This window comes from Protopterus annectens, chromosome 2.part1 (genome assembly GCF_019279795.1).
Source record: "Protopterus annectens isolate FY-2018-M chromosome 2.part1, PAN1.0, whole genome shotgun sequence".
NCBI classification, from domain to species: Eukaryota; Metazoa; Chordata; order Ceratodontiformes; family Protopteridae; genus Protopterus; species Protopterus annectens.
Genome location: NC_056729.1, coordinates 1,164,131,361 through 1,164,152,826, shown reverse-complemented (window position 1 = coordinate 1,164,152,826; position 21,466 = coordinate 1,164,131,361). Strand labels below are relative to the sequence as shown.

Here is a 21,466-nt window from a genome sequence, read left to right as displayed (position 1 = left end):
TTGCTCAACGTATTCTGAAATTCATAAATTCCAACGCCTTGGATCAACTTATCCACACCCCCACCAGGGGCAGCAATATCCTAGACCTGGTCATTATCAACATGGGCAACCGGTGTTCCACACCAGAAGTCAATTCCTGGTTGGTCAGATCGGACCACAAGATAATCACCCTAGATATCCACATTCTGCTCCCACCCCCGATTAGGGAAACCACCGTAAAAGATTTCTTCAAAGCCAACTTCATGCTTCTTAAGACAGAAGTGGCAAACTTCACAACACCCATGCAGACGGACAATAGAGGTACGATTGCTGAATCCTATACAAATACGCTTTATAAACACTTACACAAGTGCATGGATCGTGCAATCCCTAACAGAACCAAGAAGCTAGCCTCTAAAAAAAGGAAGCCAATTTGGTGGTCCTCTGCCATAAACAAACTCTACAACAGAAGAAAGAAATGTTTGCAAAAAAAGACAGTAAAGTCTCATGATTGGAGGAACTCCCTGGTCAGCCTCAGTAAAAAGCTGGGATCCCTCATAAAATCCTCCAAAGCTAGTTACGAAAACAAAATCACCACGGATTCTAAAGACTGCAAGCCTCCTGTAATCATGGCAGACTGCAAGCCTCCTGTAATCATGGCTACATACGTAAAAAATACACTCTCCAAAGCCAAGAACACAGCATCCATGGGACCTGACAACATCCCAGGCTGCGTTCTACACGAACTACAGAACGAACTAGCACCCCACCTGGCACTCCACGTAAGTACCATGTTCAATCATAGCATCACCTCAGGCTTTATGCCTACTGAATGGCACACAGTGACGGTTATTACACTCCACAAAGAGGGAGCCACCACGGACTCCGGGAACTACCGCCCCATTAGCCTGATGGGCCTGGTCTGCAAGGCTGTGGAACGTATAATCATGATTTTATAAACAATGACACTGGTATTCTCCAAACTCTGGACCCCGTCCAGTTCGGGTTTGTAACACGCAGATCATGTCTCTTAAACCTGACAGACTTCTTTGAAGCGGTCACCAAAGCCGTAAATGAGGGTAAGGTGGTTCACACAGCCTATCTAGATCTCATCAAGGCTTTCGACACCATCCCCCACACTGGAATTATAGATAAACTCACTAAACTAGGTATAAACCCTATGTCACAAGATGGGTTGCCAACTGGCTCACTGACAGAATCCACACTGTGAAAGTAGCAGACTCCAAATCCGACTTCATACCAGTGACAAGTGGAGTACCACAGGGTTCAGTCCTTGGTCCTCTCCTGTTTGGTATCTACTTCACCGTGTTTGGTATCTACTTTACCGAAGTACAGGCTAACACAGAAGGTCTTTGGCTAACAAAGTTCGAAGATGACTGCAAACTAGGAGCCATAACTGAAACTCCTAACGATGTGGACATCCTACAAAAGGGCCTCAATGAGACAGATGCCTGGTGTCAAAGCCATGGCCTCAAGCTCAATGCCAATAAGTGCACTGTCATCCCTTTTGGTAACAACTCTGTACCCATGAACTACTTAACATCAAAAGTGTGATAAGAGACCTTGGGACACAGGTGGATAGCAGTCTCTCCTTTGATAATCACATTGCCACAGTAGTCAGGAAATCCTTCTATGTGGCACACCTCATTACAAAAGGTTTCTCATCCAGAAAAAAAGAGGTTTGTGTTCCCCTCTACTAGTCACTCCTTAGCCCCATTAAAGAGTACAACGCCCCTTTTGGTATGTACCTCACAAGACATCTCCAACAACTAGAAAGGCACAGAAATGCCTCACAAAGAGGATTACCAGCCTCAAACAGATGCCCTACGCAGACCATCTCAAAAAACTCCAGCTTTACTCCATCTCATATCGCCTACTTGATCTCTGCCTAACATACAAAGCTATGTCAAACCCAGAGCTGTTGGACATGCTCCACTTAAAGAAATACCTCTGAGCTACACGGTCTAGGGACCTAAACCTTGTCACCACAATAAATAGAACATGCTGGAGGAATAGATTCCTGTCCCAGAGAATTCCCATACTCTGGAACAAACTACCTATCTATATCAAACAAAGCTTCTCATTAGCACTCTTCAAGAAAAATCTTGATGACTGGATGAGAGATAGGAAATTCACCCTGGGGATCACTTCTGTGGCTCTGCTCGACAGGGGCAGAGGAAAATAATTTTCTTGGGTGGCGAAAGCCAGGGTACCTTTTTGGCTAGGCTTATATAGGCCCTAGGGTCAATAGCCTAGTACCTACCTATAAACCAAGGGGCTACTGGCAAAGGAGGACTACACTGGCATGTATTATATTCCACCTAAAACTTCTATTTTATGGAGATTAAGAAAAGTCTGGGAAAATATAGCAAATGAGGGTAGATTTTTTTAAAGAATTTTATGAAAATATTTGGCACGGAAGACGTGAATTCAGTAGTAAGAGTGAATTTAAATATTCTCCAAGAAACAAAAAGTGGGCTAGGCTAGACAAAACTTGTACTTCACAGGAACATGTGCATTTACTTGAAAGTTCTGATAAGCATCCAATAACTATTTCAGGTCATGCGCCAATAATAACTAAAACAACAACACAGGGCAATGAATAAAAGTGAGACACTGCACTTTCCCACCTATCTGTAGAAAAGAGAGGAATTTAAGGAATGGGTAGTGGAAATTATTTGGGAGTTAAAATATAGCTAGGAGATGGGATAAATTAAAGTGGAGTTTAAATAGGGTATAAATAAAAGAAAGAGATACTAAGAGTATTTAGATGGACTGACAAGAATAGGGGGAATCTCACAGAATGAGAGGAGCAGAACTGCAAAATGCTAAACAGAAAATAAGAGATTTCTTCAATAATATGCATGAGTTTAGAAGGATTGCTGTTAAGCATCTCTTTTTTCATAAATAACTCCAGAGAACAAAAACTTTTAGCACGACTCAGGCAACAGAGCGGAAAGGGTTGTTGCCAAGCTTAGGGAGACCATTACAAGGAAGATAACAAGAGAATCCTGTAGAAGTAATAGAAATATTATGAAAGTCTGTAAAAAGCACAGAAAAGGGGAAATCAAGAAAAGGTACAAAATGGAAATTTTTATGGAAGAATTAAATATGCCAAGGTTAAAAAGGCAGAAGAGGCTCAATTATTAACAGGATAGGAGGGGATTAGATAAAAATGGTTCTGTATAACCAATCCACAGGAAAGTCCCCAGAAAGGATGGTATTCCTGTGGAAGTTTGAAAGCTAGTAGGGAAAAAACTGATAAAAGATTTGGAAGATTTTGTTTAACAGTATTTAAGGAGAAGCACCAACATCCTGGAAGGAAGTGGTGGTGGTGGCTGTAATACTTAGAGGGTAAAGACCCATCAGATCCAACTTCATACAGGCCCATTTCAATCCTAAACCATAATTATAAAGTGTTTATGTCTAAGACACTTAAATAATGAAGTTATCAGGTGTTCTAAAAAATTGTTTTGTCACCAAGCAACTCCTAGAAGTTGTCTAGGAAGAGAAAAGCTATCGCTGACCCTCATCTTCAGTGTTGTCAGTGCAAAGAAAAGATACATATGAAATGCCCAATAGCCATCACTACATGAAAATAAGATCACTCCATGGAAGCTAAGTCTGTCAGAGTTCAGAAATCACTTCCTGTGGGGCTTGAACTCTGGTGAGTGCCACGAAGTGTTCCTAACTCTAATATCATCACATCTTAAGATGCCAAAGGCAACCCAGAGAATACTAAATAATGATGTTTCTTTCCCCTTGGCCTCTCAGCATTTTAAATAGCTGGGTGAACTACCACCTCGCCTCAGCCGTCAGATGCCAGGCTGACATGCTGAAAAACTATAAAGTTACGGTTCTTAAAAACGAACCAAGCAATGTCACTTTCCTGTGGTACATCCAAATTTATGTCCTGCAATGAGGGGAACAGACAGACAGATATGCCCACTTCTGGCTGTAGTGTGAAGTTGACTGTCTGTAACTAAAAGTTCTCAATTCAACCTAGTTTTAAGCCCCTGCACAAACTTACTGGCCATTTGCTGTAGCTGGGGTCAATTTAATTATGAGCTTCTTTTATTAAGGCTGCAAATGTCTTAAATGTAGCTACCCCACTCATATTCAATGTGAAGTAACTGACATTTTGGCAAATAATGTGACATTTCATAGTAAAACAAAAGGGTGTACACAGACTGTGGAATCTACTACTGTCAGGAACCAGAGAAAGATGCACTTTAATCATGGTTTCATTATAAAGGCTACTCTTGCAGTTAGATTAAGTGTGTTGTGTGGTAATGTGATGATTTAAAAAAAAAAACTTGACATTGGGTACACTGTTAGTAAAACAATAGTTCTTAGAGATCAGAACATGCAAGTCAAAAACATACTTAACAGCCCACAAGGATAAATTCATAGGTTGGTAGTAGGCTATCGGCCCTAGGGCCTGCGCAAGCCTAGCCATAACAATTCCACACAGCCTTCCTGAAGACACTGGAGGGTATAAATGCATCTCCAAACACCATCATATTGGGTGACTTCAACTACCCGAATATAGACTGGGAACATTACTCAAGCCCTAACTTTCTAGCCCAACGGTTCCTGGAGTTCATAAATTCAAATGCCATGGAACAGCTAGTCACTGTTCCCACGAGAGGAGAAAATATACTAGATCTCATTGTCACAAACATGGGGACAAAATGCTCCACACCAGAAGTATATCCCTCATTGGTGAGATCTGATCATAAACTAATCTCACTGGAAATCCACATCCCGCCCCCACCCCAAACAAAAAGACCATAGTGAAGAACTTCTCTAAAGCAAACTTCACACTACTCAAGACTGGTGTGGTATCCTTCAAGGCCCCTGAGCCAGTGGAAACCACAACCCAAGCTGCGGAAGCCCTTACAAATGCCTTCTATGAACACCTCCAGGACTGCATGGATCAGGCAATCCCAAATAAAACCAAGACTCTTTCCACAAAGGGCAAGCGTCCAGTCTGGTGGACCCCAGCCATTAACAAACTTTACAATAAGAGGAGAAAGCTATTACATGATAGAACAAAATCCATAAAAGGGAAGTCACCCCTGATCATTATTAGTAAAAAATACGAGCACTCATAAAATCAACTAAGGCCAATTTTGAGAGAAAAATTGCCATGGATTCAAAGGACAATCATAAGGCCTTTTTCAGCTATGTTAGGAACCTGGGTGGAAACTCCCAGATATGCTCAGAATTAGTCCAAAATGATACAAAAATCACTGAACCCACAGACATTGCCAACATACTGGCAGACAGGTTCAGTGCAAACTTCACCCCTCTCCCCTAAAGGAGAGATAACTATCCCAGCCGAGTGTAGCCTCCCGGACATCTCAAATGCGCAGGTGTAAGCTGCTCTCTCTAAAGCTAAAAACACAGCATCAATCGGACCGGATGGTGTCCCCGGCTGTGTGCTACACGAGCTAAATGAGGAATTAAACCCGCACATAAGGCAGCTGTTTAATCTCAGCCTTACCACAGGATACGTGCCCAAGGAGTGGCGTACGGCAACTGTGGTCCCACTCGACAAAGGTGGCGCCTCTACGGACCCTGGTAATTACCGCCCCATAAGCTTAACAAGTCTAGTCTGCAAAGCTATGGAGAGGATCAAAATGGAGCTCATAAACAAAGATATAGGGGACTTGCAGACATTGGACCCGACCCAGTTTGGCTTTGTCAAGGGAAGATCATGCCTTTTGAACTTGGTCGACTTCTTGAAACAGTCACCAAGGCCATTGATGAGGAAAGGCAGTCCATACAGCCTACCTTGACCTTGCAAAGGCTTTCGACACAATACCCCACTCGGGTATTGTAGAAAAACTTACCAGCTTAAATGTAAACCCATATGTCACAAGATGGGTTGCAAACTGGCTTCTGGACAGAACCCACAGGGTTAGAGTTGCTGGCGCTGTGTCAGACTCCAAGCCGGTCACAAGTGGTGTCCCACAGGGCTCGGTCCTTGGCCCCTATTGTTTGGCATCTACTTCTCAGAAGTACAGGCCAACATAGGAGGACTTTGGCTGACAAAGTTTGCAGGCGACTGCAAACTGGGCGCCATAGTGGAAAGTGCATCAGACACGGATATCCTTCAGAAGGGACTCACGGACACAGATAGCTGGTGCCAGAGCCATGGCCTGAAGTTAAGCGCCACAACATGTATAGTCATACCCTTCGGGAAAACAAGGTAACCCCAAGCTACCATATAGGTGGCAATCCACTAAGCACAGAAGAGGTTATCAGGGACCTGGGGACCCAGGTTGACAGTGGCCTTTCTTTTGACACTCACATTGCTAAAGTGGTTAGAAAGACCTTCTACATTGCCCACCTGATCATGAAGGGATTCACATCCAGATCTAGTGAGGTTATTGTTCCCCTGTACTCTTCACTTATCAGACCAATGATAGAGTACAATGCCCCATTCGGGATGCATCTCACCCGACATCTGCAGCAATTGGAGAGACCCCAAAAGTTCCTCACCAAAAGGATAAAGGGACACCAAAATCTGTCATATGCTGCCAGATTGAAGAAACTCCAGCTCTATTCAGTCGCATACCGTCTGCTCAGAGGTGACATGTGCCTGACATACAAGGCCATGTCCAACCCGGAATTAATGGACATGCTCCACCTCAAAAAATCCAAATCCACCAAAACCACTAGAGCAAGCGACTTAAACCTTAGCACGGATATAAATAGGACGTGCTGGAGGGATAGATTTATCACTCAGAGACTCCCTATGCTGTGGAATAAAATCCCGGTCCATGTGAGGCAGAGCACCTCGCTGACTCTGTTCAAGAGAAATCTAGATAGACCTGTGGATGGGAGATCGTAGGTTTACCCCGGGAATCATCTCTGTGTCACTGCTGGACAGAGGCACAACAAACTAATGGGCACAGTATTTTTTCATATAAGGGGTGGCGTAAGCCACAAAAATTTGGGCTAGGCTTATAAATGCCTTAGGGCAGATAGCCTAGTATAAACCTATGAACCTATGAACCTATTTCTTCCCACAGTATTTACTTCCCTGGACCCCTGTCTAGCAGGGCGACTGATGTGATCCCAATTTCCTATCTCCCATCCAATCATCAAGGTTCCTTTTGAAGAGGGCCAAAGAGGCGCTCTGCTTGACATGTATGGGTAGTCTATTCCAGAGTCTGGGGAGTCTCTGGGTCAGTAACCTATCCCTCCAGCATGTTTTGCTCATTGTGATGACAAGGTTTAGATCCCTGGAGCGTATGTCTTGGAGGGATTGGGATTTAAGTGTAGCATGTCCAACAGTTCTGGGTTTGACATGGCCTTGTATGTTAAAGCAGAGATCACCTCTGAGTAGACAATATGCGACAGAGTATAGGTGGAGTTTTTAGACGATCAGCATAGGGCATCTGCTTTCAGCCTGTGATTCTTTTAGTGAGGTACTTCTGCAGCCTTTCCAATTGTTGCAGATGTCTTGAGAGGTAAATACCAAACGGGGCGTTGTATTCTATAATGGGTCTAATGAGGGATGAGTACAGTGGGACAATGATCTCCTTTTTTCTGGATGAAAACCCTTCGTGATGAAGTGTGCCACACAGGATTTCCTGACTGTTGTGGCGATGTTGTTATCGAAGGTGAGACCACTGCCCACCTGTGTCCCCAAGTCTCATCATACTTTCGGTGTTTAGTGTACTGCCACCTATGTGGTAATTCATGGGTACATGTTTTTTCCCCAAAGGGGATAACTATACATTTCTTGGCATTGAGCTTGAGCCCATGGCTCTGGCACCAAGCATCTGTTTCTGTAAGACCCTTCTGTAGAATATCCACATCATTTGGGGATTCAATAATGGCTCCCAGTTTGCAGTCATCTGTGAACTTTGTTAGCCAGAGTCCTTTAGTGTTGGCCTGTACTTCAGAGAAGTAGATGCCAAACAAGAGCGGCCCCAAGAGTGAACCCTGAGGTACTCCACTTGTCACTTGTCTGGAGCTGGATTTGGAGTTGGCTACTTTTACAGTGTGGGTTCTGTCAGTAAGCCAGTTGGCAACCCATCGAGTGACGTAGGGATTAATGCCCAGTTTAGTAAATTTATCTATGATTCCAGAGTGGGGGATGGTGTTGAAGGCCTTGGCAAGGTCCAGATAGGCTGTGTGGACCACCTTACCCTTGTCCACAGCTCTGGAGACTTATCAAGTTCAGGAGACAAGATCGCCCCTTCATGAACCCAAACTGCATGGGGTCCAGTGTTTGAAGGTTGCCAATGTCTTTGTTTATAAGTTCCATGATAATACGTTCCATGGCCTTGCAGATCAGGCTCATAAGACTAATGGGGCGGTAGCTCCTGGGATCCAAGGTGGATTCCCCCTTGTGGAGTGGGATAACTGTAGCTATGTCCCACTTAGTGGGCACGAAGCCTGAAGTGAGGCTATTATTAAGCAAGACACTTAGGTGAGGTGCCAGTTCATTTTGTAGTTCATGTAGTACACAGCCTGGGATGTCATCTGGTCTCATGGATGCTGTATTCTTAGCTTTGGAGAGGTATTTTTTACCTGTGTGGCCGTTATTACCAGAATTTGGAAATCTTTTGGTACTGAGATGGGCCCTTGAGGGGGTGAAGTTTGCACTGAATCGATCTGCCAGGATAATGGCAATATCCTTGGGATCAGTATATTTAATGCCATTCTGTTGTAGCTCAGAGCAGATCTGAGCATTGCCATATAGATTCTTGACATAGCTATAGAATGCCTTGTGGTTGTCTTTGGAATCTTTGGCAATTTTAATTTTCATAACTAGCTTTGGAGGATTTTATGAGGGATCACAGCTTCTTACTGAGGCTGGTAAGGGAGTTTTTTTTTTGCATCCTGGGATTTTCCTAGTTTCTGCAACAGTTTCTTCCTTTTGTTGTAAAGTTTGTTTATGGCAAGGGACCACCAGATTGGCTTCCTTTTTTTGAAGGAGAGCGTCTTGGTTCTATTGGGGATGGCATGATTCATGCATGAGTGGATATGCTCATACAGTGCCTTAGTGCAGGATTCAGCAGTCAAACTTTCAGTTCCTGTCTGCATGGGTGTCATGAAGTTTGTCACTTCTGACTTAACATGAAATTTGCTTTGGAGAAATTTTTTTATGGAGTTTCCTTACTGGGGGGGGGGGGGGGTGGATGTCAAGGGTGATTAGCTTATGGTAAGACCTGACCAACGAGGGGGTGAAAATAGGTGTGGAGCATCGATTTCCCATGTTGGTAATGACCAGTTATAGGATATCAGAGTCCCTGGTGGGACTAAGGATTAGTTGATCCAGGGCATTGGAATTTAGGAATTCCAGGAACCGTTGGGCAAAGGTGTTGGTACACGAGTAGTTTTCCCAGTTAATGGCAGGGTAGTTGAAATCACCCAGTATTTGGGTGTTTGGTTGTATCTTAATATTTTCCAGTATGTTTAGAAAGGTGTAGTGAGAATCTTGGGGCATGGTGGGGGATCTGTAGCGAGCTACAATTTGGACTGCAGTCTTACCTTGTGTTAGTTGCACCTGAAGAATTTCAGACGCATTGTGTTGGGCAACTAGCCTGGTTTTGTGACTATCGACACTCCTCCACCTTTAATGTTTTGGCCCTGGTTTGGTGGCCAAAATGTGTGGTAAGTGTTGTAGCCTGGTACTGCAGGGGTGCTCTCTGGAGCCTTGAACCAGGTCTCAGTTACTGCACAGATATCGATGTTCTCCATTTTTAGGAGTGCCTCCAGAGAGTGCATTTTGAGGTTTAGACTTATAGTATTGAGTAGCATTAGCTTCAGATTTTACATGCTTGTACCTGTTACGGTGGTGTTTTTGTCCTTTGAACTTTGCCTAAAAAAAGGCACTATAGGGGTGGCAAGAGCCTTAGCCAGTAACCTGAATCCCAGGGGCGACAGGTGCAGACCATATCTGGCAAAGCATTGTGGTCTGTCGATCATGTCATCCCAGGCAGACAGATACTGGATCCCCTTTGAATGACACCAGAAGCTTAGCCAATTGTTGAAGTCAATCATTTTGTCCTTATACTGTGGTATCATTCTGGGCGAAGGCAGGATGCTACTCAGGGCTAGGGTCATACCTGCCTGGGCCACATGATCTGAAAGCTCTTCCATGCCTCTTTTCATGTAGTCCAGGGAGGTACGCCTCAAGTCATTCACTCCAACATGGACAATGACAGAGTCATATTTGTACTTGTTGTGGAGTGACTTGAGTACATGCGCTATGTGGCGAATCCTGGCACCCAACAGGCAGCTGACTGTAATTTTCTCCTTTTTCAGCCTGGTGAGTGGGACATCAGTGTGCCTGACTACAGAGTCACCTATGACTAAAGTGTTGGGTATGCTGTCTTGCCTGGGTGGCACACTGGTGTTGTGAGCTATGTGACACTTTGGTTGTGATTGGTGTTTGTTTGCGTTTCCGCTGCGGAGGTCCTTGTTACTTGGGCAGGTTAATGTTAAGGGCCTCCACATATGTGGGTTTAGTGTTGCTATGTGTGGGTGTTGGTGGTGTGGGTTTAGAAGGGCTACGTGTTGCTTGAGGTGTAGTGCGGGTTTTAACCTTCTCCTCTTGACTGTAGCACAATCTTGGGTGGACAGAGCTTTGCTTCCAATTTGGGCAGGTTAATGTTAAGGGCCTCCACATATGTGGGTTTAGTGTTGCTATGTGTGGGTGTTGGTGGTGTGGGTTTAGAAGGGCTACGTGTTGCTTGAGGTGTAGTGCGGGTTTTAACCTTCTCCTCTTGACTGTAGCACAATCTTGGGTGGACAGAGCTTTGCTTCCAATTTGGGCAGGTTAATGTTAAGGGCCTCCACATATGTGGGTTTAGTGTTGCTATGTGTGGGTGTTGGTGGTGTGGGTTTAGAAGGGCTACGTGTTGCTTGAGGTGTAGTGCGGGTTTTAACCTTCTCCTCTTGACTGTAGCACAATCTTGGGTGGACAGAGCTTTGCTTCCAATTTGGGCAGGTTAATGTTAAGGGCCTCCACATATGTGGGTTTAGTGTTGCTATGTGTGGGTGTTGGTGGTGTGGGTTTAGAAGGGCTACGTGTTGCTTGAGGTGTAGTGCGGGTTTTAACCTTCTCCTCTTGACTGTAGCACAATCTTGGGTGGACAGAGCTTTGCTTCCAATTTTTATGTAAACAACAACAACAACAACAACAACACTAAAACACCAGTTCAGATGGACTAAAAATAAACTATATTGAAGGGTTTTCACTTTATTGGTGCAATAAAATTTTCTTTTATTTCACCCGAACTGTGTTTTTCACTTACTTGTATTTGTTTTGTGATATGGCCACTTAAGGCTTACCACACAGGGTTAGGGGCTATCAAGCTTTTCTGTTTTTTTCCCCCCTTAACTTTTATATGTAATTTTGACTACTTTAAAAATACCACCAACTACTTTTAAAAGGTCCCCTCTAATGTCAAACAGAGAGAATAATCCAGAAATCCTTGAAAACAGTTAGTTATACCTCCATCATGTTCTCCCTTCCAAAACCGTCTTTTTCAGATTACAAATATATGCTAGGATCTCTTAGCAAATCTTAAGACAAATTCCAGTGCAGACACAGTACCCTTGTTTTTCTTTTCCAAATTACCTTGATCCTGCCCAGATTCCTAGAATTAGGATGTCTTAACAGCCACACGCAATATTGCAGATGGGATCTTATCAAAAGTATGGACAAAAGAATGTCTTGTTTTCAACCTGCCTTTTCTTGTGCATTACACTATCATTCCTTTTTTTCCTCGCTCACTGTTTGCTGCCCTTACCAGTCCAAAGTCCCTCATTTGTTGTATTTTTTTCTGTTTACTGCTTTCTTGAGTTTTTACTGACAGTATGTATAGTGGTGCAAGATAGTACAATTTATAAGAGCATTATGTTAGTAAAAGTTAATTTGACAGCTAAACTTTTGTGTCTTGCCTACAAGGCAATCTTGGACCCTGCCCTACTAGAGATGCTCCATATCCATAAGTCTAACTCCTCACACGCTACCCACTCAAATATGAGACATCAACAAAACCTGCTAGAGAAACAGGTTTGCCAACCAGAGGCTGCCCCATCTCTGGAATACACTTCCCATACACGTCAAACAGAGCACCTTGCAGACCCTCTTCAAGCACAACCTTGATGAGTGGATGGGAAACAACAAATTTGCCCCAGGGGTTCCACCCATGTCCCTCATTGACAGGGCGACAGGTGCTGACTGAGGTTTCTTTTTCAGGATAAACTCTTGGCTGGGCTTGTAAGGACCCCAGGGTCATTAGCCAAGTAACCTCCTATGAAATGTGGCTTCCAACCATTTATCCTGGTTAACACTTGTTTAGTATGACCCTATTACCTCTTTATAAGGTTGATGGCTGTCACAATCTAGCTGCCGAGTGAGAGCACGCTCTGGTTTCTTTAGTAGAAAAACATTCCACACAAAATGATCTTCCATATTCAACAATAAGTCTTATACTTAATAAATATTTAACACCTGACTGTCCTAATAATACCAGACTGTACCTACTTGTGAAACATCAAAGAGCATGTCTTCTAAAGACCATTGCCAAATAGTGTTTATCTTATTATCTTTGAATTATCTACCAGGATACTCATATCCTTCGTTATAAGAAACACATATGACTATCAAATCCATATGGGTATTGATTGTTACTTTTACCAAAATGTAAAACAGTATATTTTTCGTTATTACATTACATACCTTTAAATGCTACCCTTCTTTTTCTTTCAGCTATTCCTGTTCGGGGTCGCCACAGCAGATCATCTGTTTACACTTCTTCTTGTACTATGCATCTTGCTCTGTCACACCAGCCACCTGCATGTCCTCTCTCACCACATCCATAAACCATATCTTAGGCCTTCCTCTTTTCCTCCTACCTGGCAGCTCTATCCTTAGCATCCATCTCTCAATATCCCCAGCATCTCTCCTCAGCACATGTCCAAACCAATGCAATCTCGCCTATACGGCTTTGTCTCCAAGCCTTCCAACCTGAGATGACACCCTAATAAACTGATTCCTAATCCTGCCAATCCTTGTCACACCTAATGCAAATCTTAACATCTTTAACTCTGCCACCTCTAGCTCAGACTCCTGTCTTTTCATCACCATCGTACATACCCTGTACCATTCTTAAATACTTCTCTGCCACTCCTGACTTCCTCCTACAATACCACAACTCCTCTCTAGGCACCCTGTCACATGCTTCCTCTAAGTTCACAAAGACACAATGCACCTCCTTCTGATCTTCTCTGTACTTCTCCATCAACACCCTCAGAGCAAACATTTCATCTGTAGTGCTCTTTCCTGGCATGAAACCATACTGCTGCTCACTAATCATTACCTCCGTTGTTAACCTAGCTTCCACCACTCTTTCCCATAACTTCATGCTGACTGATTAGATTTGTCCCTCTGTGGTTACTGCAGCTCTGCAAATTACCTTTATTCTTTAAAACCTTTATGACCTTTAAACGTTACCCATGCATATAAATTATTCAAATATGTTAGTAACAGTTTTATTAGGTACTGTCCTATCTATTTTGATATCAGCAAACGTACTCAACCATACAGAATCAGATTTTGAACATTCTGACATCACCAGACCAAACAACTCTGGTCCTAAAACTGAGCCCTGGGCAAACCTCTAAACAGCTTTCTAAAAGCATAGCAATAACCATTTAGATATCCATTTGGCTATGTAACCAAGCTTATCAATTTTGATTAGTGTATTTATTACTATTTCATGGGGATAAGAGTAAAAAACCTTTGCTAGGTCCAAAAAACACTGCAGCCACACCTAATGAACCTATAATATACTCATAAAAGTTTAGAATTTTAGAAATACAAGATCTACTTGGAAAGCATCCATGTTGCTATACATCAAAGCCAACATTTGCTTACAGGAGAGCCACAGTGCTCTCTCAAAACAGTTGCTCAGTATGCAAGTGAAACTTTATGCACTATAATTTTTGACCACATGTCCTTGTTTACTTTTCATAATGGAATGAATAGCTTTTTTCCATACATCAAGAACAAATGCCTCCATTAAGATCTTTGAAACAAAATACCAAACATGGAATCAGCTTTTCAGATACTCCTTTTAAAAAGTATCCATTTAGACCATCAGTCCTGACGATGAATTATAGTTTATTTTCCGTAATGGAAACGTAGTTCCCAATATCCCTTGAGAATATTTACCAAACAAACTATCAGCAAACAGGCTGTCATATGTCTTATCAAACATAGAAGAGCTGCCTAACTCTTGCTTTATTCTTTCCATATTATCACTGCATCTGTTGAAAAAAAGGTAAAACCTTCCTTACAGGACATCTACAACACCACATATTTAGACACCGGAAAAAAAGAATCTGGTAAATGACCTCTATGAACTCAATAGGTCATTGTCTAGACATACAAATGGACTCCATTATATGTGAACTTTTTTGTATTACTGTCCAGACAATGTTTTAACCACATCGCCACCCACCCAAGGGCCCACTAAGTCTAATTTGCACTCATTAATTATATGTTATTATATCAAAAAAACTTTCTAAAGTCCTAGAAGGTAAACTTTATAGTCACCCATATAACATAGTAATACCAAGCAGAAACACTACTGCATTTTTGTTCTTGCATTGCTTCTCTGTTACAAAGGCATACATACTACTGCTAAGGCATACTACCAAGTATCCAGTAGCCCAATTCCAGCTAGTGTAAAACTATTTTTTAAGCAAATAAAAAAAAAAAAAAAAAAAAAAAAAGAAACTTCACTGCAAATTATTTCATTATGTGGAGCACAATGGGTTTTAGGTTCAAAAACTTTTATGCACTAAATGGAGAAGGCAGTTGTTCATTATACCCCCCCCAAAAAAAAAAAAATAAATAAAACATACATAAATGTTGTTCATATGAGCATATAGCCAAAATCTACTACCACTTAGTCTATATGTCATAAATAATTAGTGCAATTATATGTATGAAAGTTGGCCCCAAGTTCATAAAAATAACCAACATATATTTTCTTGCAATCAAAACATATGGCCCAGCTGACTGAGAAAATGTCACAGAGGGTCATTCACACGACTGCCAAGTTTTTTATACAGTACATTTGCAGGGGAAGCCCTCCTTAACTCCACTGTGGTATACACCCAACACCTGTTATTTATTTTAACTGCAAGATACATCACCTCAGCCTGAAAGTCAGATGCTAGACCAATCTGTCTGTGTAAAATGGAGTGGACCCTTTCGTCAAGGTAGTGTGACTTGCAGCTAAAATAAACAAAAAGGAAGGTAAAGGTTAAAGGGGTCCGTCCCCTTACAGAATTAAAAAGTCTTTCGGCTTTTCCCGGTTAGGGGTCACCACAGTGGAACTCCGGTCTGCTAATAATTGGCAGTAGATTTTTACGTGCTGGCTTGCCGGGCCTAACGCACAACCTTCAACGAAGGAACGCCCATTCACGCATGTCGCCACACAGAAGACGCTCTAACTGAGAATCGAACGGGCAACGTCTAACTGTGAGGCGACAACACTACAGAATTAATTCTAATAATTTCGCAACCATCTCATTACCTCCAGCCAATATGTAGAAACAATTTAGCCTGACCAGCTCATAGCTGTGCGCAGTACAAAATAAGCTACCAAACAATTAAGGTAACAATTCTGCAACTGGAGGTCCTCATCCCACCCCCACCTGAAATAAAAAAGACCACAGTAAAGAACTTCTCAAAAGCCGACTTCACACTTCTAAAGACTAGTGTGGTCTCCTTTAAGGCCCCCGAGCCGGCGGAAAACAATACTCAAGCCGCTGAATCACTTACAAATGCCTTCTACCAGCACCTGCAGGACTGCATGGATAAGGCAATCCCAAGCAAAACAAAGACTCTTTGTACCAAAGGCAAGCGTCCAGTCTGGTGGACCCCAGCCATAAACAAACTCTACAACAAAAGGAGGAAGCTACTACAAGATAGAGCAAAATCCTTAAAAGGTAAGACACCCTTGATCACTATAAGTAAAAAACTAAGTGCTCTCATAAAATCATCCAAAGCAAATTTCGAGAGAAAAATAGCTAAAGACTCAAAAGACAATCATAAGGCCTTATTTAGCTATGTTAGAAACCTAGGAGGAAACTCCCAGATATGCTCAGAACTAGTTCAAAATGATGTGAAGATTACTGATCCTACAGACATTGCCAACATACTGGCTGACAGGTTCAGTGCAAACTTCTCCCCCCCCAAAAGGAGAGATATCTATACCAAACGAGTGCTGCCCCCCAAACATCTCCAGCGCCCAAGTGAGAACTGCTCTCTCCAAAGCAAAAAACACAGCATCCATGGGACCTGATGGTGTCCCCGGCTGTGTGCTCCACGAACTCAATGAGGAATTAAACCCACAAAGCTGTTTAATCAAAGTCTTACCTCTGGATACGTACCCAGGGAGTGGCGCACTGCAACTGTGGTCCCACTTCACAAAGGCGGTGCCTCCACAGACCCTGGAAATTACCGGCCCATTAGCTTGACAAGCCTTATCTGCAAAGCCATGGAGAGGATCATAATGGACCTCATAAATAAAGACATAGGGAATTTGCAGACTTTGGATCCAACCCAGTTTGGCTTTGTCAAAGGCAGATCATGCCTTTTAAACTTGGTTGACTTTTTCGATACAGTCACCAAAGCCATTGATGAGGGAAAGGCAGCCCATACAGCCTACCTCGATCTGGCTAAAGCCTTCGATACAATACCCCACTCGGGTATCATTGAAAAACTCATCAGCTTAAATGTTAACCCATACATCACAAGATGGGTTGCAAACTGGCTGAGTGACAGAACCCACAGGGTCAGAGTTGCTGGCGCCATGTCAGACTCAAAGCCTGTCACAAGTGGTGTCCCACAGGGCTCAGTCCTGGGCCCACTCTTGTTTGGCATCTACTTTTCCGAAGTACAAGCAAACACAGGAGGGTTATGGCTGACAAAGTTTGCAGATGACTGCAAACTGGGCGCCATAGTAGAAAACACATCTGACACAGATATCCTTCAGAAGGGTCTCACAGAAGCGGATAACTGGTGCCAGAGCCACGGCCTGAAGTTAAATGCCAAAAAATGCATAGTCATACCCTTCGGGAAAAACAAAGTTACCCCTAGCTACCAAATAGGTGGCAATCCACTGAGCACAGAAGAAGTTATCAGGGACCTGGGGACCCAGGTTGATAGTAGTCTGTCATTCGACACCCATGTAGCTAAAGTAGTTAGGAAGACCTTCTACATTGCCCACCTTATCATGAAGGGATTCTCATCTAGATCAAGGGAGGTCATGGTCTCCCTTTACTCATCACTCATCAGACCAATGATAGAGTACAATGCCCCATTCGGAATGTATCTGACCCGGCACTTGCAGCAGCTGGAGAGGCCACAAAAGTTCCTCACCAAAAGGATAAAGGGTCTCAAGAATCTGTCCTATGCTGCCAGACTGAAAGAACTCCAGCTCTATTCAGTCGCTTAGCCTAACATACAAGGCCATGTCAAACCCAGATTTGATGAATATGCTTCACCTCAAAAAATCTAGATCCATCAGAGCCACAAGGGCGGGAGACTTAAACCTCGACACGGCTATTAATAGGACGTGCTGGAGGGATAGATTCATCACCCAAAGACTCCCTATGCTGTGGAACAAAATCCCGGTACATGTGAGGCAGAGCACCTCGCTGGCCTTGTTCAAGAGAAATCTTGACCAATGGATGGGAGATCGCAGATATACCCCAGGTGTCACTGCTCGACAGAGGCACAGCAAAATAATGGGTATAGTTCCCCATACTAAAGGGGTGGCGTAAGCCACAAAACGATGGGCTAGGCTTGTGAACAGTCCATCAAAAATAACAGTGCGACAAAATGATTTACATGCAGAATCAATGTCAGTGGATGGAAAAATACTGTACAAGAAAACCTTTAATGACAAAAGTTGACAAGGGAGGTAAGATGGAAGACAAACCTTGCAAAGAAACTTACAGTAACATACACCTGTGAACCAACAGCCATGTACAATAGTATAAGACAGGCACAGTCGTGGAGGGTGACAGCTATTTAAGGTAAATTAAGTAATAACATTAGTTAGAGATAAATGGAATTACACAAGATAGCTTGCATGAGCAAGACTGCAAGGGGAGGGTGTCACTGAGACCTGTAAACATGGACAAAAGTGCAAACCTACAAAGAAAAGATAGATACGAAAATTAAATTATAACAAAACTAAACAATGTATGAGCAGTAATAAACAGAAGCAATAGTACTATGCATTTAACAGTAAACACAGGGAGTGTGTAAACAGGGAAAGCAATGCACGAAGAAAAGGCTAAGGATATCCACTACAAACCAGCTGTAATATCAGCAGTGAAAGCCAAAGCAAAAATAGCACTAAGCGCTGTACAGCATGTACAGAAAGTGTTTAAACTAGTAGGAGTAAAGTTTGTGTGTTTCCCGGTAAGGGGTTGCCACAGCGGAACTCGGGTCCGCTAATGATTGGTAGTTGATTTTTACGTGTCGAGTTACCAGCCCTGACACACAACCTTCAACGAAGGTACGCCCATTCATGCATATCTCCACGCAAAAGACACTCTAGCTGAGAATCGAACCGGTCAGCGTCTTACTGTGAGGCGACAACGTTACCGCAGCACCACCACCACTAACTAGTAAGAGTAAAGTACAAAGAAAAAAAAAACAGTAATGATAACGGAGCAACAGCATGACATGCCCAGTATGAGCAGTGACAATCAGCTGAGGAACAGCACCATGAATATTATGATATGTATAGAAAATATTTTAACAAGGAGACGACATGCAAAGAAAGTGCATACATATGTGAGGGAAAAGAAATTACAGAAGTGCGAGTGTGCACAGATTAGTAAAACACCACAAAGTTTATGGTGTGTAAATTACGTGTTTAAACAAATGGGTAAAGTATGAGGGAAAAACAAGAAATGTGCACAATGACATGTGAACAGCAAGGACCGAAAGTGCTTAAAAAAATTAAAAGTAAAAAAACAAAAATAATAGAACCATGAAGTTTACAGCATGCATAGAAAGTGTTTAAACAGTGGCCGTGATGGTGCAGCAGTTAATGTTGTCACCTCACAGCAAGAGGTTCTCCCATTCGATTCTCGGCAGGAGCGCCTTTTGTGTGGAGTCTGCATGCCTTCCCCACGGTTGAGGTGATGTTTAAAGACATGCAGGTAGGCGAGTGCGTGAATAGGTGTGCCTTCTTTGAAGGTTGGGTGTTGGGCTGGCAACTCGGCACCGTAAAAATCCACTGCCAATCACTATCGGACCAGAGTTCCGCTGTGGCAACCCCTAACCGGGAAAAGCCGAAAGAGTAAGAAAGTGTTTAAACAAACAGGGAAGTAGACAGTATGACAAAAAATAGCAGTGATACTTAGAGAAAAGAAGAGAACAATGAAAAAAAATGAGGGCAAATGGTGAGACTACACAATGGGCATAGCTCTCCAGTGGTCATACAAACATCTAAAGTATTACGCAGAAAAAAAAAAAAAACATAGTGTGTTCAAAATGCAACAACAGCAAAGTGCACAAGAGTTTGCCCACCTGAAGCAGCACATTAGATATCTGACAGTGCTCACACTTCATTAACAAGGGAGCAGTAAACAACAGTCTAAACAGAAAATGCCACTATTAACACGCAACATGCATACAGTAAGATGTAGTCAATTTAACACAACTACAATGCTGATAAAAAATAACTGTATGAACAAATAAAGAAAGCAATTATCAAGTGTTCTGATACGCAGTGAGATGTAGAATAATGGCTGCTATAAAATTAGCAGTAGATAAAAACAGACAGTGACAGCCCAAGCAGGGATGGATCAGTGCTTGCAACTCATACAAGAACACTCACAGGCATGACAGTAAAGGGTGTGGTATGGAAGAACAGCCGCGATAAGGCTAGCCGCCCGAAGATGTGAACCTTGGGTCTAGATAATTGTCACGGTTAAAGTGACACCCTGACCCCATGTGTAAAAATGAGAAAAAGGGGTTGTGGATGGAGGGATCTACAATCACAGACCAAGAGCGAGACATATGGTGTCAATTGGCACTACAATAAAAAAAGCAAATGAGGGGACCCCTTGGTATAACATGTATTATTTTATTTTACGTATCTTAAGTTGACTACGTTATCCCCACTAGGCTAGATGCCTCTTTTCAGACTAAGCCAGAGGTGGTATTTATATTACTAAGGGAAATTTAGCCAAGACCTCAGAGAATTTCCCCTACTATTTTTGAAGTGCCATGGAATCTTAACATCCACACGAGCTGCCATTAACTCAAGCAGACGAGACCTTGGATTAATGTCTCACCTGAGTATGACACAATCAGGAATATAAAATTCCCCTAATTCTGCACTGCAGTGTCCGCAATCCAATCACCTGGGACGGGAATGGAACTCTCAGCTGCTTGTCACCTTACAGTTTACCAACATTACTAATTCCCGTTTTCACTGTGCATTGCATTTGTACAACCACACTTTAAGCTAGATAATGTCGGTGACTTTGTTTCCTCTCATAACAGCCTTGCTTTGTGCTTGGTGATGGAGACAGAGGACATGAACAATAGCAAATGTCCTAACATTTTTGGAAAAATAAACATTTTCTGGTACTGAAGAAAACAAATATGTTTAAATTTTCAACATAAAATACAAGCAATCTATGCTTTTCCCCTGCAAAATCTCACGCGACAGTAAGATATATGTCCCACCTTCGGCATCTGCAGAGGTGACAACGCCAACGATCATATACTGCAAGGGACACCTTTATGAAACGCGGAGAGACGTACACAAAGAACAGCTCCCTTAGCTGTAACAGTACTCTAAATGAAAAGTAAAAAAATACTCACACCTAGGATGAGAAGGTGCAGCTACTACGCATTTACAACATCCATTCAAACACCGTACAGTAGAATTCATTTTTGAAACACTCTTGCAAGCAGCCATGTTGCTCTTCCCTCTGACCTTTCATCCCTAACAGAACTACGTCAGGACGGTAACACTAATGTACCATACTAGACTGACAAAATGAAAAGTGTTGTGAGAGGTACTGCGCTCTTTTTTGAATAAGGAAGGTTTATTGTCGTTTTTTCAACCTTCTGTCGTGACATATTATATAGACCACGAGAATGTTTAATATAGTCATATGGTCTTCTGTTAACACTTTGTATGAATGATTACCATGTGCAGTACCCAGATGACACCATAGTCTTTCCCCTGATGCTACAAGTACAAGTCAACTTACTTAGGTTCCTTATGTGCAAGTCCACCATTAGACGAAATTATAAAGTGTTCCTGAAGGGCCTCCCATAATTGCCATCAATTTTTCCTAATATTTGTACTTTGTCCCTCGTCATTTTCGGTAAATCACCGTGAATTAATTACAGTATGTTAGTACTACGCGATGT

General features: G+C 42.6%; 1 protein-coding gene across 4 annotated transcripts in view; it reads right to left on the bottom strand.

The window, feature by feature from the left end:
• The window catches only part of MRPL19 (mitochondrial ribosomal protein L19), a 294,483-nt gene extending 273,431 nt beyond the window's left edge, over positions 1 to 21,052 (bottom strand). The window contains exon 1 of one of the 4 annotated variants that reach the window (XM_044062696.1): positions 20,909 to 21,052. In XM_044062696.1, the coding sequence (XP_043918631.1) occupies positions 20,909 to 21,005 (97 nt within the window). In that variant the 5' untranslated portion in view covers positions 21,006 to 21,052. Of the gene's footprint in view, positions 1 to 20,770; positions 20,885 to 20,908 lie in introns of those variants that run through there. The other 3 variants (XM_044062699.1, XM_044062697.1, XM_044062698.1) reach the window with 3 other exon arrangements.
• Between the last annotated feature and the right edge of the window lie 414 nt (positions 21,053 to 21,466).